Raw genomic sequence first — 19,653 nt, forward strand, 5'->3', positions numbered from 1 at the left:
GAGCGTTATCCCTTCTTCACCCACTCTTCTCCCAGTTCAGCGAGCACCTTAGACCCTAATCTTGAACCGCTGACCAGGCGAATTGCTCGCCTCCCTTTCGTCGAGACTTCCGAGCCTTTACCTCGTTCTTTCACTCAGGACACCCCATTTCCCCGGGCTTCCAGCCGGTGGACGGACGAGAACCTCTCCTGCTCTCGAGGGGCAGCCCCCGTCGTTCAGCGCCGTCCCAGCCTCGCTCTCAAATCCGAGCCTATCTGAGCGGTCATTACTAGGAGCTGACAGCGGCCGGGGCTGCACCGAGGCCATCAGAGTCCCCCAGGGGAGGGTCCCAGGCCGGCAAAGAGCAGCCGGCAGCCCACGGCCGGGACAGAAGGCCCGCAAACATGCACATGACCCCATGCCAGCTTCGCCAAGTACCCAGGCTGGCTTCCCTCCACAAAGCACCTCGACAACAGTGCTGAGCAAAAAGAGCCAACTCGGAGTGCCCCATGCGGCCCTGCACCTCACCCCTCCCTGCTCCCCGCGCCACCTCACCACCGTTCCCAAAGCCTCAGGAGGTGCGTGCACACCCGTCCCACATCAGGATCGAACTCACTTTTGGTGCTGATGCACAGGGATGCCTTGCTGGCCGTGCCCGTCAGCTTTCCCCCGAGTTTCTCGATCATGGCCTTCATCTCATCCTTGTTCCGGGACAGCTTCCCCAGAGTCAAGATCTTCATGTTGGACAGCGGCTTATCTGGAAGGGATGCTGTCGTCAGGCGGCAAGGTCCCAGGGGGGGGACGGGGGGACGGGGGGGACGGGACAGGACAGCCCGGGCTCCCCTCTGGTCAGCATCCCCCAAGGGCAGAGTCCATGAAGGCAGAGGCCCAGGGCCGGCAGGGAAGCAGAGGATAGAACACAAGGCAAGGGGGGCAGCCACAGGACACTGGCACCCCCCCCCCCCCCCCCCGGGCAGACTGGCGAGGCTGTGCGGGGACAAGGGCCCAGGAGGCTGGCGGTGGGACCACGTGGGCCCCCAACTACTTTTCTGCTTTTCCCACCTCATGTCTGAAACCGCAGCTTCTTACACGACACTCACTAACCCCATGGGACGAAGCAGCCCCGTCAAGGATGGTCACTCAAAGCTCGGCCCGCGCGACACCGAGGGAAGTAACCCTCCCACGCTTCGGGTATCCGGCACGGACCCCAGAACGGGAAGCCCCAACAGGGTTGGGGTGGTTGTGCAAGGCGGTGCTGGCCCGGCCCTCCCTAGGGTGCCCCTCCCGAGCGTCCCCCTTGGGCGAAGGGGAGCAGGCCGGCACGGTACCCAGGGGACCCGGGGACCCTCCCCGAGGCTGCCCCGGCTGTACCTGACGGGGCGGAGCTGTTCACGCCAGTGGGCGCCGAGGCCGCAGAGGGTGGGGGTGCCGGTGCCGGGGCTCCGGTCTCGGGTGGAAATATTCGGTCCTGTTTTTTGATCTTCAGTTTTTTGAGATAAGAGATTTCTCGGAATTCCTGAAATCACGTAAGGTTCAGCTAAGAAACCGGTTCTCCCTTGAAACAACCACCCGACGGGCGCCTGGGTGGCGCAGTCGGTTAAGCGTCCAACTTCAGCCAGGTCACGATCTCGCGGTCCGGGAGTTCGAGCCCCGCGTCAGGCTCTGGGCTGATGGCTCGGAGCCTGGAGCCTGTTTCCGATTCTGTGTCTCCCTCTCTCTCTGCCCCTCCCCCGTTCATGCTCTGTCTCTCTCTGTCCCAAAAATAAATAAACGTTGAAACAACCACCCGACAGAACAAAGGGGATTCGGTTCGTCTAAACAAAGCAATTTTTTTTCCCCCTCTCGCAGCAAGGAGCAACCTAGGAGCCGTGAGGCTTCCGGCACGAAGTACACAGTTATGGCAAATATGGCACTGGTTTCTGGCGCTTCCACGTGGATGATAAAGCTGCCACGTGGACGCCGTAAGCGGTTTCCTTAAATAAAACACGAAACACGAACCCCTCCCCCGTCAGCTGACCATGTGGTGGGGGGGCCCACTGCTGGAGCCTCACCCTCAAGTGGCCCCTCAAGGGTCACATGCCCCTCTCCCGACGGAAAGCCTATGGGGACTGTCCACACTGGGAAAGAGATTACTTCCCGAGAGGAAATCAGGCAATTCCTCTCCCTTCCTAGGAAGGAACGAGGCCGGGGCACCCGGGGAGGGGGGGCTCAGGGGGTTGAGCATTGGACTTTTGACGTTGGCTCAGGTCATGATCAATCTCACGGTTCGCGGTATCGAGCTCTGAGTCGGGCACCGAGCTGACAGTACGGAGCCTGCTTGGGACTCTCTCTGTGCCCCTCCCCCGCGCACTCTCTCAAAATACATACTAAAAAACAAGAGAAGGGACCGTGGCCACAGAGAGCCCGATGACGGTGTCCCCACGGATCCTGTCCCAAGCAAGGTCCGTCTCCATCCCGGGCGACTTACAGCGGCCGTGCTCCTGCGTCACTCGCTCAAGGCCCGTCCCTGCTACCCCCGGGTTCAGTGAACGCCCGCGGACAAGAGAGGACGCAGACCGCCTCCCACACACTGGGCACCCGGCATGCCACGTCTCACAGCGACGTTCTAAAGACCGTTTCTCCCGCCGAGCAAGAAGGTCGGTCTTGACTGGGCCAGATGCCTGAAGGGGAACTTTAACACAGGAGCTGAGCTCTACCACCGAGGCCAACGTGACCCACACAGGAGCTCTGGGAGGGCGGGCTCCTCGGAGGCAGTGACCCGCTTAGGCAGCCAGGGCCGAGAAAGCAGGGCGCACGCAAAGCCTCGTGGCCGGCGCGCTGTGGGGCTCGGGGAACGTGGCGTGCTCGGTTCCCCACTGCCGGGGGCTGAAGACTTCGTGGAAGCGCGTGTGTGTGCGGGGGCGGGGGGAACGGTACTCGAGGGGGACAAGGGCAGCGGAGAGGCCGCAGAAGGCCCACGGAGCCAGGCGGGTCCTGGGCAACCCCGGAGGGCCGAGCTACGGAGGTGCCCTCGACTCTGGCCGCGGCCCTCGGGCTGCGGTCTCACTCGGCTCCGTGACTCTGTGACTCCGCACAGGCGGCAGGTACCGTCGGCCTGAAAACACGTCTTACACGTGCAGGTGGCTTCGAAAACTAACCCTCCAAAAATAGAGACAGAGGGGCGCCTCCGTTAGTTAAGAGTAAGACACTGGATTTTTAGTTAAGAGTAAGACACGGGATTTTGGCTCCGGTCGTGACCTCACGGCTCCAAGTTCAGGTCCCGCAGCGGCTCTGTGCTGACAGTGTGGAGTCTGCCCGGGATTCTCTCTCTCTGCCCCTCCTCCACTCAAGGGGTCTCTGTCTCTCCCGAATTAAATAAACTTAAAAGAAATACACAAATGCCGCGCAACTGGCATATAAAGCACAAACTAGTTCCTGCCCTTACGGCCTTATTGTTTCCTCAAAGACGGCGAAGGGAACACGAAGACCACAGGCGGGTGTGCGGTACTTGCACACTCAGAAAAACCGGGAAAATGCTTCACGTGACCTGTGGAGTCACCGGAAGGTTTTAAGGGTGCAAGAAACGATGAGGTCAGAGTTGATTTCGAGCAATCGCTCGAGAGCGAGTACACAGGACAGAGCGGGGCGGGGCGGGGCTGTAACCACGGCAGGGGAGGGGCGAGCGGCGCTCGGGGGGCCGTGGGTGCGGGGGACGGTTCCGGAGTCCACCCACGGGCCTCTGTGCGCACAGCAGCGAGATGAGCCGACCTGGCTCGAAGCCCAGTCCCCGGCAGAGGCGGCGCCACTGCTCTGCCCCAGCGGCCGGGCGCCAGCTCGCGCGGGTCTGCGGGTATAGGGAGTCCCAGCCGAGGGCCCCAGATGAGTTTTTTGCATCGAGGACATGCAGCTCCATTAAAACAAACAACCAACCAAGACCGAGAGGAGATACTTGAACTCTGGACCCAACCCCCCCCCCCCCCCCAGCACTAAGACAAGAACGTGGCCTCGGGAAAAGGAACTCTCGTCCACGCATCTGCCATCCCCCCCGCCCCCCCCCCCCCCCCGTGTCCAGAACAGCGCCCAGCAAAGAGGCAGCACCGCATCGGCAGGTATCTTGGCAGGAGGGTTTTACACTATCGGACAGAACTGTCCTCCCGTTAGAAGACTTGGGAGTCTGCAAACGTATGGACCTGACAATGCCATCTTGCGTTCAGACCGCGAGGACGACCTTGCCGTGAGGGAGCCTGGGGAACGCTGTACTCCAGTCGTGGGGACGTGTGGTGTGGACAAGCCCAGACGGGGGTGAGGCTGTTTTTCTGGCTAAGCTCCTGGAACCACCCCCCTTACCTTTGGAGTCACCCACTCCTTCCGGCTGGGTGTCTGTGTCTTGACCATACACTTGGTCCAGGCAGTGACGTCCCCGGTACAGTAGTAGGCGTCGCTCTTGAAGACCAGCTGGCCCGAGCATTCCTCGCAGGGAAGGAGGGCCCCGAACACCATGCCGTCGGCCACTCGGTCCAAGATCTGAAGCCGGCAAGAAGCGGGTCAGAGAGGAGGGCTCCCCCCCCCCCCCCCCCCCCCCGGCTCCCGGCGGAGCTCGGACTGCTGTGTCCACGTGACGTGCCGCAGTCCCCGCCCCTGGGTGGCTGAGGAGTAAAGGGAGGGCCAGGGCGTCCCCAGGGCCAGCGGGGAAACCAGGGGAACGAAGCGGCTCCACTCCCCCAACACCTGGAGGCCCCGGGCACCTGGGCCAAAGTGTGTGGTGTGAATGCACAAGGCAGACAGACACACGGCCACTCCAGTCTCCCCAAAACCCTAGATGCGGAGTGACGTATAGAAGTCTTCACGGCCCTGGAAACGGTGGCCATGTGGACGGTGGCCACCCCCCCCCCCCCCCCCCCCCCCCCCCGCTGCCCCGAGGTCACTCAGCAGAGCGCAGCTCACCGCCGACTCCCCGGAGGGCACTTGCTGCTTGTTGAAGATGAGCAGCTCTTTTAAGTCATTTGTCGAACACGCTTTCTTTAGCTCGTCCTTGATGTTCCAGATCAGCTCGTTCTGGGCCTGCGGACGACAGCCAGGCGGCTGAGCGACCGGCTCCATCCAGAGACCCAACCGGGGGCCCCCACCCTGCTCGGTCTCGGCGGCATCCTGGCGCATCAGCGGAGCCGCGCCTCCAAGCGGGCGTCAGCAACAGGGGAGTGCCCCGGCCCCGCTCCGAGAATCCAGCTTCTACCCGGAGCCGTCCCTGGAACCAGCCCCCCGTGGACCGACTCCCTTGGGGAAGAGCCGGGGCGCGGCAGGCTCACCCCCCGCCTCGACATTCACGCCTCAGGGACGACGGGGGTGGGTGTTCTCCCACCCGGAGGTGAGTAGGGACGAGCACCCCCGCTCACCTTGATGGCGAGTGGATCGCACAGAACAGACCTATGCTCGGGAGATGGAGTTTTCAGTCTCAGGGGCCGTATTCACGCAGTGCCTACGCTCCACATCTCGCTTATCCTCACCACCACCCTGCCCAGGATGGCACCAGCCTACCTACATCAGGGCGCTCGGGGCGAGCCTCCTCCCTGCTAGGGCCACGGGCAAACTGTTCACCTCTTGGCCGCAGACCGCACCCCTGCAAACCAGAGGTGAAAATGCCGGCCCCTCCCGCCCCACGGGGACGCTCTCTGCACCAAGTGAGAACTTTAACTGTCTTTTTCTCCCCCCTTTTAAGATTTTATCTTTAAGCAATCTCTCCATCCAACGCGGGGCTCAAACTCACGACCCCGAGATCACATGCTCTCCCGAGCCAGCCAGGCGCCCCCCCAAGCGAGGAAGATTTTAATTCAACCGGCAAAGTGTTCCCACACACATCAGCGCCTGCTCTCAGCTTTCCCGTCCCTGCCCTCCCTGCGCCACCAGAACGGTGTCTCCAGCCACGGACACGAGGGCATGAGCGTCATCAGAGGAAGCAGGAACTGCGTCACCTCCTTGGCCCAGGACGCGGAGGCTGGGGCTGCTGGGGAACGTTCGGATTTCCCTCTGACTGCACTCAAGAAAGCGCCAAACCCACCGGGGGCAAATGCGAAATAAAACCAACTCTACCGCGTCCGGATGCACGCACGACAGACATCGTTTCACCGATCGACAATCGCACCGAACCGGTGATTTTCATCAAGCGGCTGGAACCAGATCAGACGCCGCTTCTAATCTTTCTCGCACCGGCAGGACGGAAAAACGCGCGGAGCAGAGCTGAGCGGACAGCTCATGAAATCACGTTCCCACAACGGGACTGACAGTTCCCCCTGGTTTCCCCGAACACCCAGCATTTTCTCATCAATAATTTTTACTCTGATTCAACACACGCATAATCAACACAGAGCTAAATCTGCCAACGGCTACGGAGTTAACAGGTGGTTCCTGCCCCTTTCACGGCACGCCTTCTACCCCTCTCGTACACAAGAGGTGTTCATTCAAGAACCAGGGAGCGAGTGTCTCTTCCAGCCACTTGTCCGGGCCGGGCGCTCGACCCGCAACGTTCGCCAGCGGCCCCGGGTCCAGTGCGCACAGCGCCGTGTCCCGCGCGGGGAGGGAAGAGACCCCGGGGGGAAGCCGTGCTGTTAACAACTGTGAGGGGTGGCGGAATCCTGGCGGTCTCGTGAAGCGGGACGCACACATCCCTGGAACGAGGGAAGAGAATGGAGAATGATGAGTGCGGGCGCCCGGCTCGGAGCTCACCTTGAGGGCCTTCTCGAGCTTACTATCTTTGTCCTTTTCCTTTTTAGATTTCTTCTTGGCCACTTCATCCATCCCATCCACCTCGTCGCCTTTCCTCTTTCTGAAAGAGACACGGGACGAAGGAGAGCCATCAGAGCCCTGGAACCCAGCAACTCGGGGGACGCGGGACCTCCACGTCCCTGTAACGCCACGTGCCGGCCGCGATCACAGCACAGCTCACTCACTGCCCTCGGGCGCTCGCAGGAGGCCCGGGGGGTACTGGCAACTGGCCTCATGCACCTTACGGTGAACTCTGCTGCTGCAAGTACCCCAGGGCCTGGGAACAGCTGGTAAAGGACCCAGGGCTCAGGCCCCATCTGATGTCTTGTGCCAGGGGCTGAGCCTTAGGGCTGCTCCTAAGGCCATCAGGTTGTTCTCAGAGGTGGGACTGCACTGCCACTCAAACCCCAAATGGGGTCTCGGCACCGCTAACTGGTCCATCGTGGCTGGTCACCAGTCACCGGACTTGAAGGAGGCACAGGGGGTCGCCATCAGCCCCCTAAAACAGAGCAGTCCCAGTGGCTAAGTTTCAGCTGTCCCAGACCTGAGTTCAAAGCCTTGCACTTTCTGTCATCTACGAAGCAGGGGATACCACCCACTCCCGGGGCTGTGCTGATGGCTACACGACCCCCCTCCCCCCCCCGCCCAGCACAGTGCCTGATGAACCAAAAGGGCTCGGTCGAGGCCAGGTGGCGATACAGAGTAAATGTGAGCTTGGCATCCCTGCCCACACCACGAGCTGCACTGTCCTGAGAACTTCTTTAATTTTTGTTTTGTTCGTTTTTGAGGGAGAGAGACAGAGTGTGAGTGGGGGCGGGGCAGAGAGAGAGGGAGACACAGAATCCGAAGCAGCCTCCAGGCTCTGAGCTGTCAGCACACACCCTGACACGGGGCTCGAACCTCTGAACTGGGAGATCGTGACCTGAGGAGCTCGAACCCACAAACTATGAAATCACGACCTGAGCCAAAGTCGAACGCTTAACTGACCGAGCCACCCAGGCGCCCCTGTACCAGACTTTTTTTTTTTCTTTAAAAAAAACTTTTTTTCAACGTTTATTTGTGGGACAGAGAGAGACAGAGCATGAACGGGGGAGGGGCAGAGAGAGAGGGAGACACAGAATCGGAAACAGGCTCCAGGCTCTGAGCCATCAGCCCAGAGCCTGACACAGGGCTCGAACCCACGGAACGCGAGATCGTGACCTGGCTGAAGTCGGACGCTTAACTGACTGAGCCACCCAGGCGCCCCTGTACCAGACTTTTTTAGTAGGAAAGCTTTCAAGGTGGATATTCTGTCCTTTAACTTTTTTTTTTTTTTAACGTTTATTTATTTTTGGGACAGAGAGAGACAGAGCATGAACGGGGGAGGGGCAGAGAGAGAGGGAGACACAGAATCGGAAACAGGCTCCAGGCTCTGAGCCATCAGCCCAGAGCCCGACGCGGGGCTCGAACTCACGGACCGCGAGATCGTGACCTGGCTGAAGTCGGACGCTTAACCGACTGCGCCACCCAGGCGCCCCTAACTTTTTTTTTTTTTAATGTTTATTTTTGAGAGAAGGGCAGAGCATAAGAGGGGGGAGGGCAGAGAGAGGGAGGGAGACCCAGAATCGGAAGCAGGCTCCAGGCTCCGAGCTGTCAGCCCAGAGCCCGACGCGGGGCTCGAACCCACGAACTGTGAGATCGTGACCCGAGCGGAAGTCAGATGCTCAAGTGACCGAGCCCCCCAGGCGCCCCTGTCCTGAGGACTACTGACCCCCGATTTCCCACCTTTCTCACACACTCCACGGCTGCATGTGCTGCCCAACGAACTTGTGTGTTACGACCCCAGACGGCGCAGGACAGCGGCTCGATGACGGGAGGTCAGGGTCACCCCCATCCTCACAGCCACGGCCAGGGACCAGCAGAGGGAACGGGCAAGGGCGAGCGCCACCAGGGTCGGCAGGGACAGGCTTACCGTCCCGACGCCGGCACCACGGGAAGCCCACACCGCTCCCGGCGCGGAACCAGGACGTGCCATCTGCTCCCCCCTCCCGGCACCATCATCAGACCCAGACACGCTGGGCCACGTCCACAGGCGCAGATGCCGCGGGGACGGGGAGCGGGCCGTGCGAGGGTCACAGGAAACGTGGTGGCTGGCCTAGGCGGGAGAGCCTTCCTCTCTTGGGCCGGGGCGGGGGCGGAGGGCTAGAGGGTCCCAGGTGTCTGTGGAGCAGACCCGTGCGAGGCGCGCCCTGCACGTCCCGTGTCCTCTGCCCCCGCCCATCATCCCGAGCCCCCCTCCCCTGCGCCTCCCACGGCCCCACACCCACCCTTCACTCTTCACTCCCGGGAGCTGCTTCTTCAGGGTCTCTTTATCCTCCGGGGTGAGGAGGCCGAAGCCCTTCAGCTGGCCAGCACTGAACTCGGGCCGGAAGCCCAGCTCCTCCCTGTTCTTGACAAAGCAGTCTGGGTGGTACCAGCGGTCGATCATGCCCAGCTGGGGCTTCTCCGGGTCCAGCATCTTCTTGGACAAGCGAATCTGGCCCTGCAGGAAAAACCGCACACGTCCCCAAGAAGAGGGACGGTGACCCAGGGGCCTGGGGTGACGAGGGCCGGCGGGGCCTCGGGTCCACGCCAGGGGCGCTGTGAGGTCTGAATGCTTTCTGCCACCGAGGACTGTGCGTTACCCCGAGCCTCGGCAGCCCCATTTTATTTTTATTTATTAAAAAAAATTTTTTTTAATGTTTATTAATTTTTGAGAGAGGAAGGGAAACAAGTGTGAGCAAAGAAGGGGGAGGGAAGGAGAGAGGGAGAGGGAGAGAGGGAGAGAAAGAGAGGGAGAGAGAGAGGGAGAGAGAGAGACGGAGAGAAAGAGAAGGGGAGAGGGAGAGAGAGAGAGAGAGGGAGAGAGGGAGGGAGAGAGAGAGAGAGAGAGGGAGAGGGAGAGAGGGAGAGGGAGAGAGGGAGAGGGAGAGAGGGAGAGGGAGAGAGGGAGAGGGAGAGAGGGAGAGGGAGAGAGGGAGAGGGAGAGAGGGAGAGGGAGAGAGGGAGAGGGAGAGAGGGAGAGGGAGAGAGGGAGAGGGAGAGAGGGAGAGGGAGAGAGTGAGAGGGAGAGAGAGAGAGGGAGAGAGAGAGAGGGAGGGAGGGAGAGAGAGAGAGAGAGAGAGAGGGAGGGAGAGAGAGAGAGACAGAGAGAGAGAGAGAGAGAGAGAGAGAATCCGAAGCAGGCTCCAGGCTCCAGCTGTCAGCACAGAGCCCGACGCAGGACTCCAACTTTCAAACTGCTAGGTCACGACCTGAGCCGAAGTCAGGCGCTCACCCGACGGAGCCACCCAGGCGCCCTCAGCAGTCCCGTCTCAAATGGGGCCAGCTCCCGCCGGCCGTCTCCCTGCCCACCCACCCGGGCCCTGGAGGACATGCTGACGCCAAGAACGTCCTCCCGGCCCGGAGCAGACGCGAGCAGAGCGGGCCTCGGAGCACCTCCCAGCAATTCCGCCCACCCCGGACCGTGTCCGTCCCCAGGAAGGGCCCGCGGGACTGGCAATAAACCCACGAGCCGGAATGCCACGTGGCCGCGCGGGCCGGGCTTACGAGCCCACGCCCGTGCGGTCTCCGCGGCACGTCCGACCGCCAGGGCCGAGCTTGCGCCGAACCCCACGCTTTCTCGACACTTCCTCGAGCCCCACGCCACGCCGACGCCAGAACCCGGGCGGCCCCAGCCCCGGTGCCCACCTTCTCGATCTTCTCCATGCAGCCCTTGCACGTGCTTCTGCTGGACTTGGCGTATTCTGCCGCGAAGTCGGCCAGCGTCTTCTCCGCCTTGCCGCCGCCTGCATCCTGGCCTTTGCCTGGAGGATGGAACACAGCCACGCTCCCGTCAGCCTCAGGGGGGCCTCGTCCACGGGCCACCTCGGGCTTCGGGCGGGACGACCGGCCCCCCCACCCACGTCTGCTTCCAGCGGCGGCTGGCGAACAGAGCGGCTTTTCTGGCAAGAGACGCAGCCCTTCCCCGGACGGGCTCTCCGGCTGGTGCCGGCTCACCTCCCGGCCCTGGCGCCTCTGGGCCCTCCCGCAAGCGGCAAAGCGCTTCCTGCGCGCTTATCAGGAAAGCCACACGGCGTGCTAAATTCCAGGCCCACCTTCTGGTTTCCGTTACACTTCTGTTTATCAGAATTACGTGCTGGGATTAAAGGGAGTCTCTCGACACAGAAGGACACAAGGACATGTAAGAAACACAGTGAAGGCGGCATTTCGGAGTCACGGGGCAAGCTGCCATCGCGCAGTAAGAAGTCTCGGGGATAAACGGCCAGGGATGCGGGACCAAGGCAGATTCTTCCTTAAGAGGAATTCCAAGACTGGATGTTTCTCTCCTAAGACCGAGAACAAGACGGGCTGTCTTCTCCCACCACGTCTAAGCAGCATTGAACCGGAGGCTCTAGCGAGTGCGTTCGCGCAAAAGAAAGAGCCAGAAGGTGCACCAGTAAAGCCACCTCTACCTGTACGTGACGTGATTGCACGTGCACGATATCCTTGGGAATATACAAAAAAACGACTCCTACCATTAAGTGGATTGAGCAAATTTGCAAAACCGAAGGCCAGTATATAAAACGTTTCTAAATACACATAAACCTATTAGAGAAGAAAAGTAAGCCACGCGTCTGTTTAAGTGGCATTTAAACACATAAAATGCTTAAACACGGATTTACAAGACACCCAAACCCTCTACGCTGAAAGCATTAGGAGGCTGCCGAAATGAACGAGGACTCAAGTAAACGGAGAGATACCTCACGTTTACGGACTGGCTCAATTTATTAATATACCAGGACGTCAATCCAATTCGATCCACAGATTCCAAGTGATGCTACTCAAAATCCTAGCAAGTGTCCTTGGGCAAGAAATCGACCCGTTTGCCACAAAATTTGTAAGGGACTACAAAGGACCCAGAGAGGTGAACACAGTATTGAAAAAGGACAAAGCTGCAGGACTCACTTTGCGATTTCACGACGTCCCGTGAAACTAGGAATTGAGGCCGCGGATGAAGACACCCCGCCGAGGGGCCCGAGTCCAGACGGACCTACAGTTACGCAGCCAGCTGGTTTTAACAAAGAAGACTTTTCACAACTGGCGTGGGCACAAAACAGTATCCACACGGAACACGCACAAAACCACCCCTTCCTCACACCCGACACGAACGTTCGGTTCGCACGGATCAAGAAACCAAGTGTGAACGCTAGAGCTACGGAATTTCCCAAGAAACTTAACGGAGTTATCTTCGCGATCTGTGAACAGGTAAACGTGTCTCAGGAGGCAAAAGCACAAACCAAAAAAGAAGAAAATCAACGACTGCTCTTCATAAAACGTCAGTGATTAAACAAAAAGCCAGGCCCCAGAATGGAAAAAGGTATTCACGTGTTATTTCCATCTAATAAAGGACCTGCCTCTAGAATATTCTAAGAACTCTTACAACTCAGCAAAGAGACAAAGGCGAGTTAAAACCACAAGGTCTCACTATACACCCGTCAGTGGCTAAGACCCCAGAGAATGATGGGGCCAAGTGTGGGCGAGGCCGTGGACGAGCCAAAACGCTCACATCCCTCGGGCGGGGGGAGGGGGGGCCAACTCGGGAGGACCGTCGCCCACACCTACTGAGTGAACCCCCGCTCCACTCCCAGGTCGTCGCCCGGAGAAACAGAAGCTTGTGTTACACAGACACCTGGACACAAATGTTAACGGCAGCCGTACCTGCAACAGCCCAAAGCCCGCAACAAAAGAATGCGGAACAGACGGTGCTCCTTCCTGGGAGCACCCCTGGGCAATCCGGGGCACGAACTGACCACACGGCCAACCCGAGGAGGCTCACAGGTGCCATGCTGTGGGGAAGGGGCTTCTGGGAGCACGTTCTCTCCCCCTTCTTCGGACATCCTAAGTCACACAAACTTCATCCGTGGGGACTGAGATCAGAGCAGTGGTTACCCAGGTGGGGAGGGTGAGAGAGGGCACAGGGGAACTTTCTGGGGGAACAGAAATGTTCCCGACCTCGATGGGGTGTATGTTACAAGGGGCACGCATCTGTCAAAACTCCCTGAACTGCATGTAAATTATTTTAAAAATTCCAGGTGAATAAGTGAAGAATAAGACCAAAACCAGAGACTGAGCAGACAGGGCTACAGGACATTTCAAACAGGATGAGGCTTCCATGTGGCAAAACACAGAAATATGCTTCAAAGAGAAACGTCCAGGAGCACCCAGCTGGCTTGATCACAGGGTCATGAGTTCGAGCCCCACGTCAGGGGTAGAGCGTACTTAAAAAAAATCTTTGTGGGGCGCCTGGGGGGGGGGCGCAGTCAGTTAAGCATCTGGCTCTTGGTTTTGGCTCAGGTCACGATCCTACGGGTCATGAGTTTGAGCCCCACATTGGGCTTTGGGCTGACAGCCCGGAGCCTGCTTGGGATTCTCTTTGCCCTCTCTGCCCCTCCCCTAGTCGTGACGTGCTCTCTCTCAAAATAAATAAACTAAAAAAGGAAATCTTTGTCTTAAAAAGATCTTGATAAAGAATTAGTACATTCCGTTTCACTTAAAAAAAGACAAAATGCCCTAAAAGACGAGGCAAGGACACAGACACCAAGTTAACGAAACTGCTGATAAACACGCACGACAAGGTGTCCCACCCCTACCAGGAGCACAAAGCAATGAAATCCTCGAGGGTGAGGAGGTGGAGGCAGGCACACAAATGCACGTGTCTAAGCGATGCGGGCGTCCAGGGCCTCAGATCAGGTCACTGCTTCGAGCGGGAATCCCACTTGTCAGAATGAGAGAACCGGACAGGTGCCCCGGCTGTACGAGAACTCGCAGCGGCTCAATCCGCAATGCAGCGCGACGGCTGAAAACCCGTGGCTGGACTTGAACCTGGTTCTTGCACTCTTGGCATGACCTTAGCCCAGTTACCTCACCTCTCAGTGCCTCGTCTATGAAAACTGACTCGGGGCTGCTGTGAGGGTGCCATGACGTCAACGTGTCAAGGGTCTTGAACGGTGCACAAACTTTAGCAAACCTTCAATAAACAAATACCGCACACCTTCACAAAATAACGATGGAACCTTATGACTCTCAACATGGAAAATAAATGCCGAATTATAAAATGTAGGTCATTAGGGACGCCTGGGTGGCTCAGTCGGTTAAGCGTCCGACTTCGGCTCAGGTCATGATCTCACGGGTTCGAGGCCCGTGACTGGCTCTGTGCTGACCGCTCGGAGCCTGGAGCCTGCTTCGAAATCTCTGTGACCCGCCCCCCCCCCCGCCCTCCCCCACTCGCACGCGCGCTCTCTCTCTCTCTCTCGAGAATAAACATTAAAAAAATTTTTTTTTAAATAAATAAAACGTAGGTCATCACTGATCACTAGGAAAATGCAGATCAAAACCGCAGGAGATAACACTTCATGCCTTAGGATGATCAGGAGAAACAAAAACCATACACACAGACACAAAACCCCGGACAACAAAGTGCTGGTGAGGGTGTCGGGAAATTGGAAACCCGTGTGCTGCTGGCAAGGCTGTAGAATCGCGCGGCCCGTGTGGAAGACAGTGTGGCAGTTACACAAAAATCTAACACAGAATTACTGTGTGACCCCGCAAACCCGCTTCTGGGCACGTACTGAGAGAACAGCAAGCGGGGTCTGGAACAGGTATTTGTGCACCGATGTTTGCCTCAACGTGAGTCACGACCGCCAAAGGGTGAAAACGACCGAAATGTCCATCGGTGGGTGAACAGATTCACAAAACGTGGTCCGTCCACAGTACGGATGCGGCCTTAAAAAGGCGGGCAGTTCTGACCCCTGCTACAACGTGGACTCTGAGGACACACGCCAAGTGTGTGGTTCCACTCCCACGAGGCACCGGAGTGGCCAAATTCAGACAGAAAGAACCGCGGTTGCCAGAGGCTGTGGGGGGGAGGGGGGACACGGCAGGTGCTGCAGATGGGTATGGAGTTTCGGTTTGGGAAGATAAATTAGTTCTGGAGGCCACGGGGGGTGATGACCGAACCACTGCGTGAATATACCGACGTTGCCGAAACGGACCCTTACGGGTCGCTAAGATGTAGATATTATGCCGTGTGTGTGTCACCACACACACAAAACTAAGCATTTAATACGGATGCACTTGGGGGAGAATCCCATTTCTGCAGGGAAGAAATAACGTTAACACACATGAATCGACATTTGAACAGAAACTTTTCTTTCCTCCTTTTTAAAGATGTTTTGTCAGACTGTAGGCTTGTCTTTTTGGTTTTTCTTAAGTTTATTTTGAGAGAGAATCCCAAGCAGGCTCCGTGCTGTCAGAGCAGAGCCCAACGTGGGGCTTGATGACTTCACAAGCGAAACACATTTATAACAAACTTACTGTGCCCTTTCCTATTACCAAATCACGTAAACTTGCCGTTACTCTCATTCTGGAGTCTGAGCCGGGTCCCGGGCCTCCCAGCTTCCCGCAGACCAGTGCCAACTGGAGACACACGGGCTGCGGCGCGGGAAGGACGGGAGAGCCCGGCACCGGCGCGGGGAGAGGAAGGTGGCCGGCGTCCGCCGAGGCCCAGAGTCACAAGACCGGGTTCAACGGAGAAGGGCCGGGTTAGGAAAGCAGAGACAGAAGAGCGCAGTCGGGGGAGACTTCCGACAAGTGATGGGAAACGATTTCAGGTTCAAAGGCGTCTGAAGCAAGTTAGGTTTGTGGTATCAACAAGCAGACTCGAGTTTACGCGGAAGACCCGGAACGGCCCACACGATCCTGGAGGTGAAAAAGTCAGAGGACAGACAGCATCTGACCTCAGGACTTAGGGTCCAGCTACGGCCACGGAGACGGCGTGGGGCTGGGAGGACAGACCGCTAAACAGAGCAGCACACAGATCAGCAACACATCCGCCGTCGACTGATGTCTGACCAAGGGGCAAAGGTGACATACGGGAGAAAAACCAATCTTCAGGGCGCCTGGGTGGCTCAGTTGCTGAAGCGTCTGGCTCTTGATTTCGGCTCAGGTCATCACCTCGCGGCTCATGAGTTCAAGCCCCGCACCTGCCCCGTCAGCGACAGCCTGCTTGGATCTCTCTCTCCCTCTCACACCTCCCCCTCCCCCACCTCAAAATAAAAAAACACAAAACCAAACAAAAAAAGAATTTTCAACGAGTGGTGCTGGAATAACGGACAGCAGCACACGAAAATCCATGCAGGCACTCTGCACCCTTTACAAAACTTAACCTAAAACGGACCGCAGACTGAAGTGTAAAAGACGTACCCGGAGAACAGACACGAATCAGGGCAGGATTGTTCTGTCCCAGCACAGGACACGGGAGAGAAATCTAGCTGACCTTGGCATGGCGATGGCGTTCCCATGCAACACCATAACACGACCCGGAAAAGAAAGAATCGTTAACTAGCCGGACTTCCTAAAACCGGAAACTTCTGCCCTGTGACAACGTCAAGAGGATGAGAGAAGGCAAGCCGGGACGAGAGGTCTGCAGAAGACCGCTGACAGATGACGGCTCTCCTGGATCTACGAAGAACTCTAAAACCCAATGATCACAGGACAAATGACAAAGGGGGAAATATCCAGCGTCCTCACGGGAGCAGAGCTGCAGATAGCAAGGAGCTCAGGATGACATGCTCTGCGTCACGGAGCCAGGGGACTGCAAATTAAAACAGGACCCCTCTCCGCACCCATCAGAACGGGCCTGACCCACAGCAGGGACACCCCTGAGGACTGGGGAGGAGTCACCCCCTCGCTGCCGGTGGCATGCAGAATGCTGCAGCCGCCCCGGGAGGGCTTGCTGGCTTCTTACAAAAGTAAACAGACTTTCACCGTATCATGCAGGAATCACGCTCCCTGGTTATTTACCCAAACGAGCTGAAGACACGTCCGCACAGACAACTGCACGTGGACGTTTACAGTGGTTTTGTGGTTTCTCAAACCTGGAAACAACCAAGATGTCCTTGTGCAGGCGAGCGGACAACCCACGGTCCGTGCAGACAACAGAGTATTATCCAGCGCTAAGAAGAAATGGGCTATCAAGCCATGAAGAGACATGGCAGAATCTGAAACGCACATTTTTTTTAATGTTTACTTAGAGAAAGCGTGCGCACGCGTGGGCACACGAGCCAAAAATCAAGCGCTTGACGCTTAACGACTGGGCCACCCAGGTGCCCCTGAAACATACTTTTCTTTCTCTTTTTGAAACGTTTATTTGTTTTTGAGACAGAGGGACAAAGCACGAGCAGGGGCGGGGCAGAGAGAGAGGGAGACACAGAATCTGAAGCAGGCTCCGGGCTCCCAGCTGTCAGCACAGAGCCCAAGGTGGGCATCGAACCCACGAACCGTGAGATCACGACCTGAGCCAAAGGCAGGCGTTTAACCACTGAGCCACCCAGGCACCCCTGAAATGCACGTTTCAGAGTGAAAGAGGCCAACCTGAAAAGACTACATACTGTGTGATTCCAACACTTACACTTGAACAACGCGGGAGTTGGGGCGCGGACCTCCTCGTGCACTGAAAACCCGTAACTTTTGATTCTCCCCGAAAGGTAACTACCAACAGCCTACTGCTCCTAGCCAACAGTTGATCAACACCTAGTCTTCCGCGGATTTGTGCCTATTAAATACCGTCCTCACAATAAAGTAAACCACACACGAGAGCACGTTATTAAGAAAACCATACAGGGGGTGCCTGGGCAGCTCAGTCGGTTGAGATTCGACTCTTGATTTCGGCTCCTGTCGTGATTTCATAGTGACGGCTCCTGAATTCAAGCCCGGGGCTGACAGGGAGGAGCCTGCTTGGGATTCTCTCTCCCCATCTCTCTCTGCCCCTCCCCGGGTCATGAGTTCTCTCTCAAAAATAATTTAAAAAAAAAAAAAAAAAAAAAAAAAAAAAAAAAAAGGAAGCGGTTACGGAAAAGGAAAAACGTTTATGGTACCATACTAAATGTATCGAGAAAGATCCACGTACAAGTGGGCCTGCACGGTTCAAACCCATGCTAAGGGCCAACTGTACACCGTCCAGACCCATAAAATGCACATCACCAGTGAGTGAGCTCTTGATGTAGACTATGGACTTTGGGTGATAGCGAGGTGTCAACGTAGGGTCACCAGTTGTAACGGAAGCACCACTCTGGAGGAGACAGAGGGAGAGGCTGTGGCCAACACGCGGGCACAAGAGGTCAACGGGAACGCTCTGCACCCCTGCGTAACTTTGCTGCAAACCTAAACCCGCGCTAAAAAAAAAGGCCGATGAGAAACAAAATGGCAACGAGAAAAGAAAAAGCTACCTTTCCCGGGAGGCTGGCTGGCTCAGTCGCCAAGCATGTGACTCTTGACCTCGAGGTTGTGGGTGGGTTCGGGACCCATGATGGATATACAGATTACTTAAAATCTTAAACACACACACACACACACCCCAAAAAGAAAAGCTCCATTTCCAGCATCGTGAAAAGTTAAATACCCCGTCACAGGACAATCCCAAGTCACCAAAGTGCCCCTGAAATAACACACTGGCATCCTGTTCTCCACACACGCACGTCTGAAAAGGAGGGGGGGCGGGGGTGGGGTGGGGAGCAGCTAAAGGGCTCAATTCTTTCCTCTCTCAGAAAAGGTCCCGGGGAAGCTCCTGAGTTGGGGCTGGGGGACCAGACCCGCTGCCTTCCTGGTCCGTACGCACCTGTCACCCCTCCAGCCTCTGCGGTCTTCTTGACTTTCTGCTGGTCGTCCCACCTGAGCTCGGAGAACCCATCCACCTCTACGTCAGGGTGCCGGATGGAGTGGCCGACCTTCCAGAAGCAGGAGAAGTGGTACCAGTGGGGGACTTTTCCATCGAACATGGGCGACTAGGAGAGAAGCAGAGAGGGAGGTGAGCCAGCAGCCGACCCCGCCGACGCCCAGGCCTCAGCAGCCGAGGCTCCTGTTCTTAAAAAGGAGGACAGCCGTGCCACGTTCTCCACATCACACACAAAGTGGGAAACGCGGCATCTCTGGAGGTGCTCCCGAACCGCCTGGAAGACTGCTGCCTTTCGGTGCTGAGGCTGTACTCTCTGGATGAGGGACCCCGCTCTGCGACCTGACCCCACCTCTCCGTGCCTGCCGGGGAAGCCAGCTGCCACCCCACTCAGGCCTGGACTCAAAGGGCCCGTGTGGCCCAGAAAGGGCTCTTCTAGCACCTCTGCAGTTGGAATAATGAGAACAAGTCGCAGATCGTGCGCAAAGGAGGGAAAATGTGTCAGGAAACAGTGTCAGGCTGCCAGCAGGCGCAGCGAGGGGAGTGGAATGAACGGACTTCTCTGAGGGAGGATCAGGGGACAGAAGCCCCTGCCCCCGCCCCCCCCCCCCCCCCCCCGGCCTTCAGTATGAGGGAACTGCAGATCCGGTCACGGGGAAACCGCTTCCCTGCTCGCGGTGGCTTCCCGATGCTTCGGGCTCCGGGCGTCCCAGAGCGACGCGACAGCATCAGGCCCCCTGCCCCGGAGCCCGAGCTGTCCGGCCTGACGGAGCGGGTGTGGACGGGGGCCAGGCAGAGCGGGACTAACGCTGGCATTTACTGGGTCCCTGGCGCCGTGCACAGGCTGTCGTCCTCTGGGTAGAGGCGGCACCCCTGTCTCGCAGATGTCTGGGGGGAGCGGCACACAGGTGGCAAGTGCCTCAGCCCCGCTCGAACCCGACACTAAGGTCCTCCCGCCACGCCATTCGCTCGGCAGGAAGAGCTACCTAAAAACGCACAAACGGTTCTGACCAAAGTGAGGGAGGCCCCAACCACCTGCTCTTATAGAAGATAAAGCCAAATGCCATGCGGGTGGAAAAAAAAAAAATGAAACAGCATCAAAAATAAATACCACGTAGAAATTTTCGGATGAAGCTGTCGGACAGGGGAAATATTCTGGAAAAGCAGAGACAAGTTCTCCCAAGCAGCCCCCCACCCCCCACCCCGGG

The 19,653-nt window shown here is 57.8% G+C and overlaps 1 protein-coding gene across 2 annotated transcripts in view; it reads right to left on the bottom strand.

Annotated features, from left to right (window-relative positions):
- PARP1 (poly(ADP-ribose) polymerase 1) overlaps positions 1 to 19,653 on the bottom strand; it is a 38,939-nt gene that overhangs the window by 15,779 nt on the left and 3,507 nt on the right. For both annotated transcript variants that reach the window (XM_043568929.1, XM_043568930.1), the window contains exons 2-9: positions 18,392 to 18,557; positions 10,426 to 10,541; positions 9,024 to 9,238; positions 6,679 to 6,778; positions 4,903 to 5,019; positions 4,306 to 4,482; positions 1,351 to 1,495; positions 596 to 736 (exon numbers count right to left, since the gene is read on the bottom strand). In XM_043568929.1, the coding sequence (XP_043424864.1) occupies positions 596 to 736; positions 1,351 to 1,495; positions 4,306 to 4,482; positions 4,903 to 5,019; positions 6,679 to 6,778; positions 9,024 to 9,238; positions 10,426 to 10,541; positions 18,392 to 18,557 (1,177 nt within the window). The remainder of the gene's footprint in view (positions 1 to 595; positions 737 to 1,350; positions 1,496 to 4,305; positions 4,483 to 4,902; positions 5,020 to 6,678; positions 6,779 to 9,023; positions 9,239 to 10,425; positions 10,542 to 18,391; positions 18,558 to 19,653) is intronic.

Source organism: Prionailurus bengalensis, chromosome E4 (genome assembly GCF_016509475.1).
Source record: "Prionailurus bengalensis isolate Pbe53 chromosome E4, Fcat_Pben_1.1_paternal_pri, whole genome shotgun sequence".
Taxonomy (NCBI): Eukaryota; Metazoa; Chordata; class Mammalia; order Carnivora; family Felidae; genus Prionailurus; species Prionailurus bengalensis.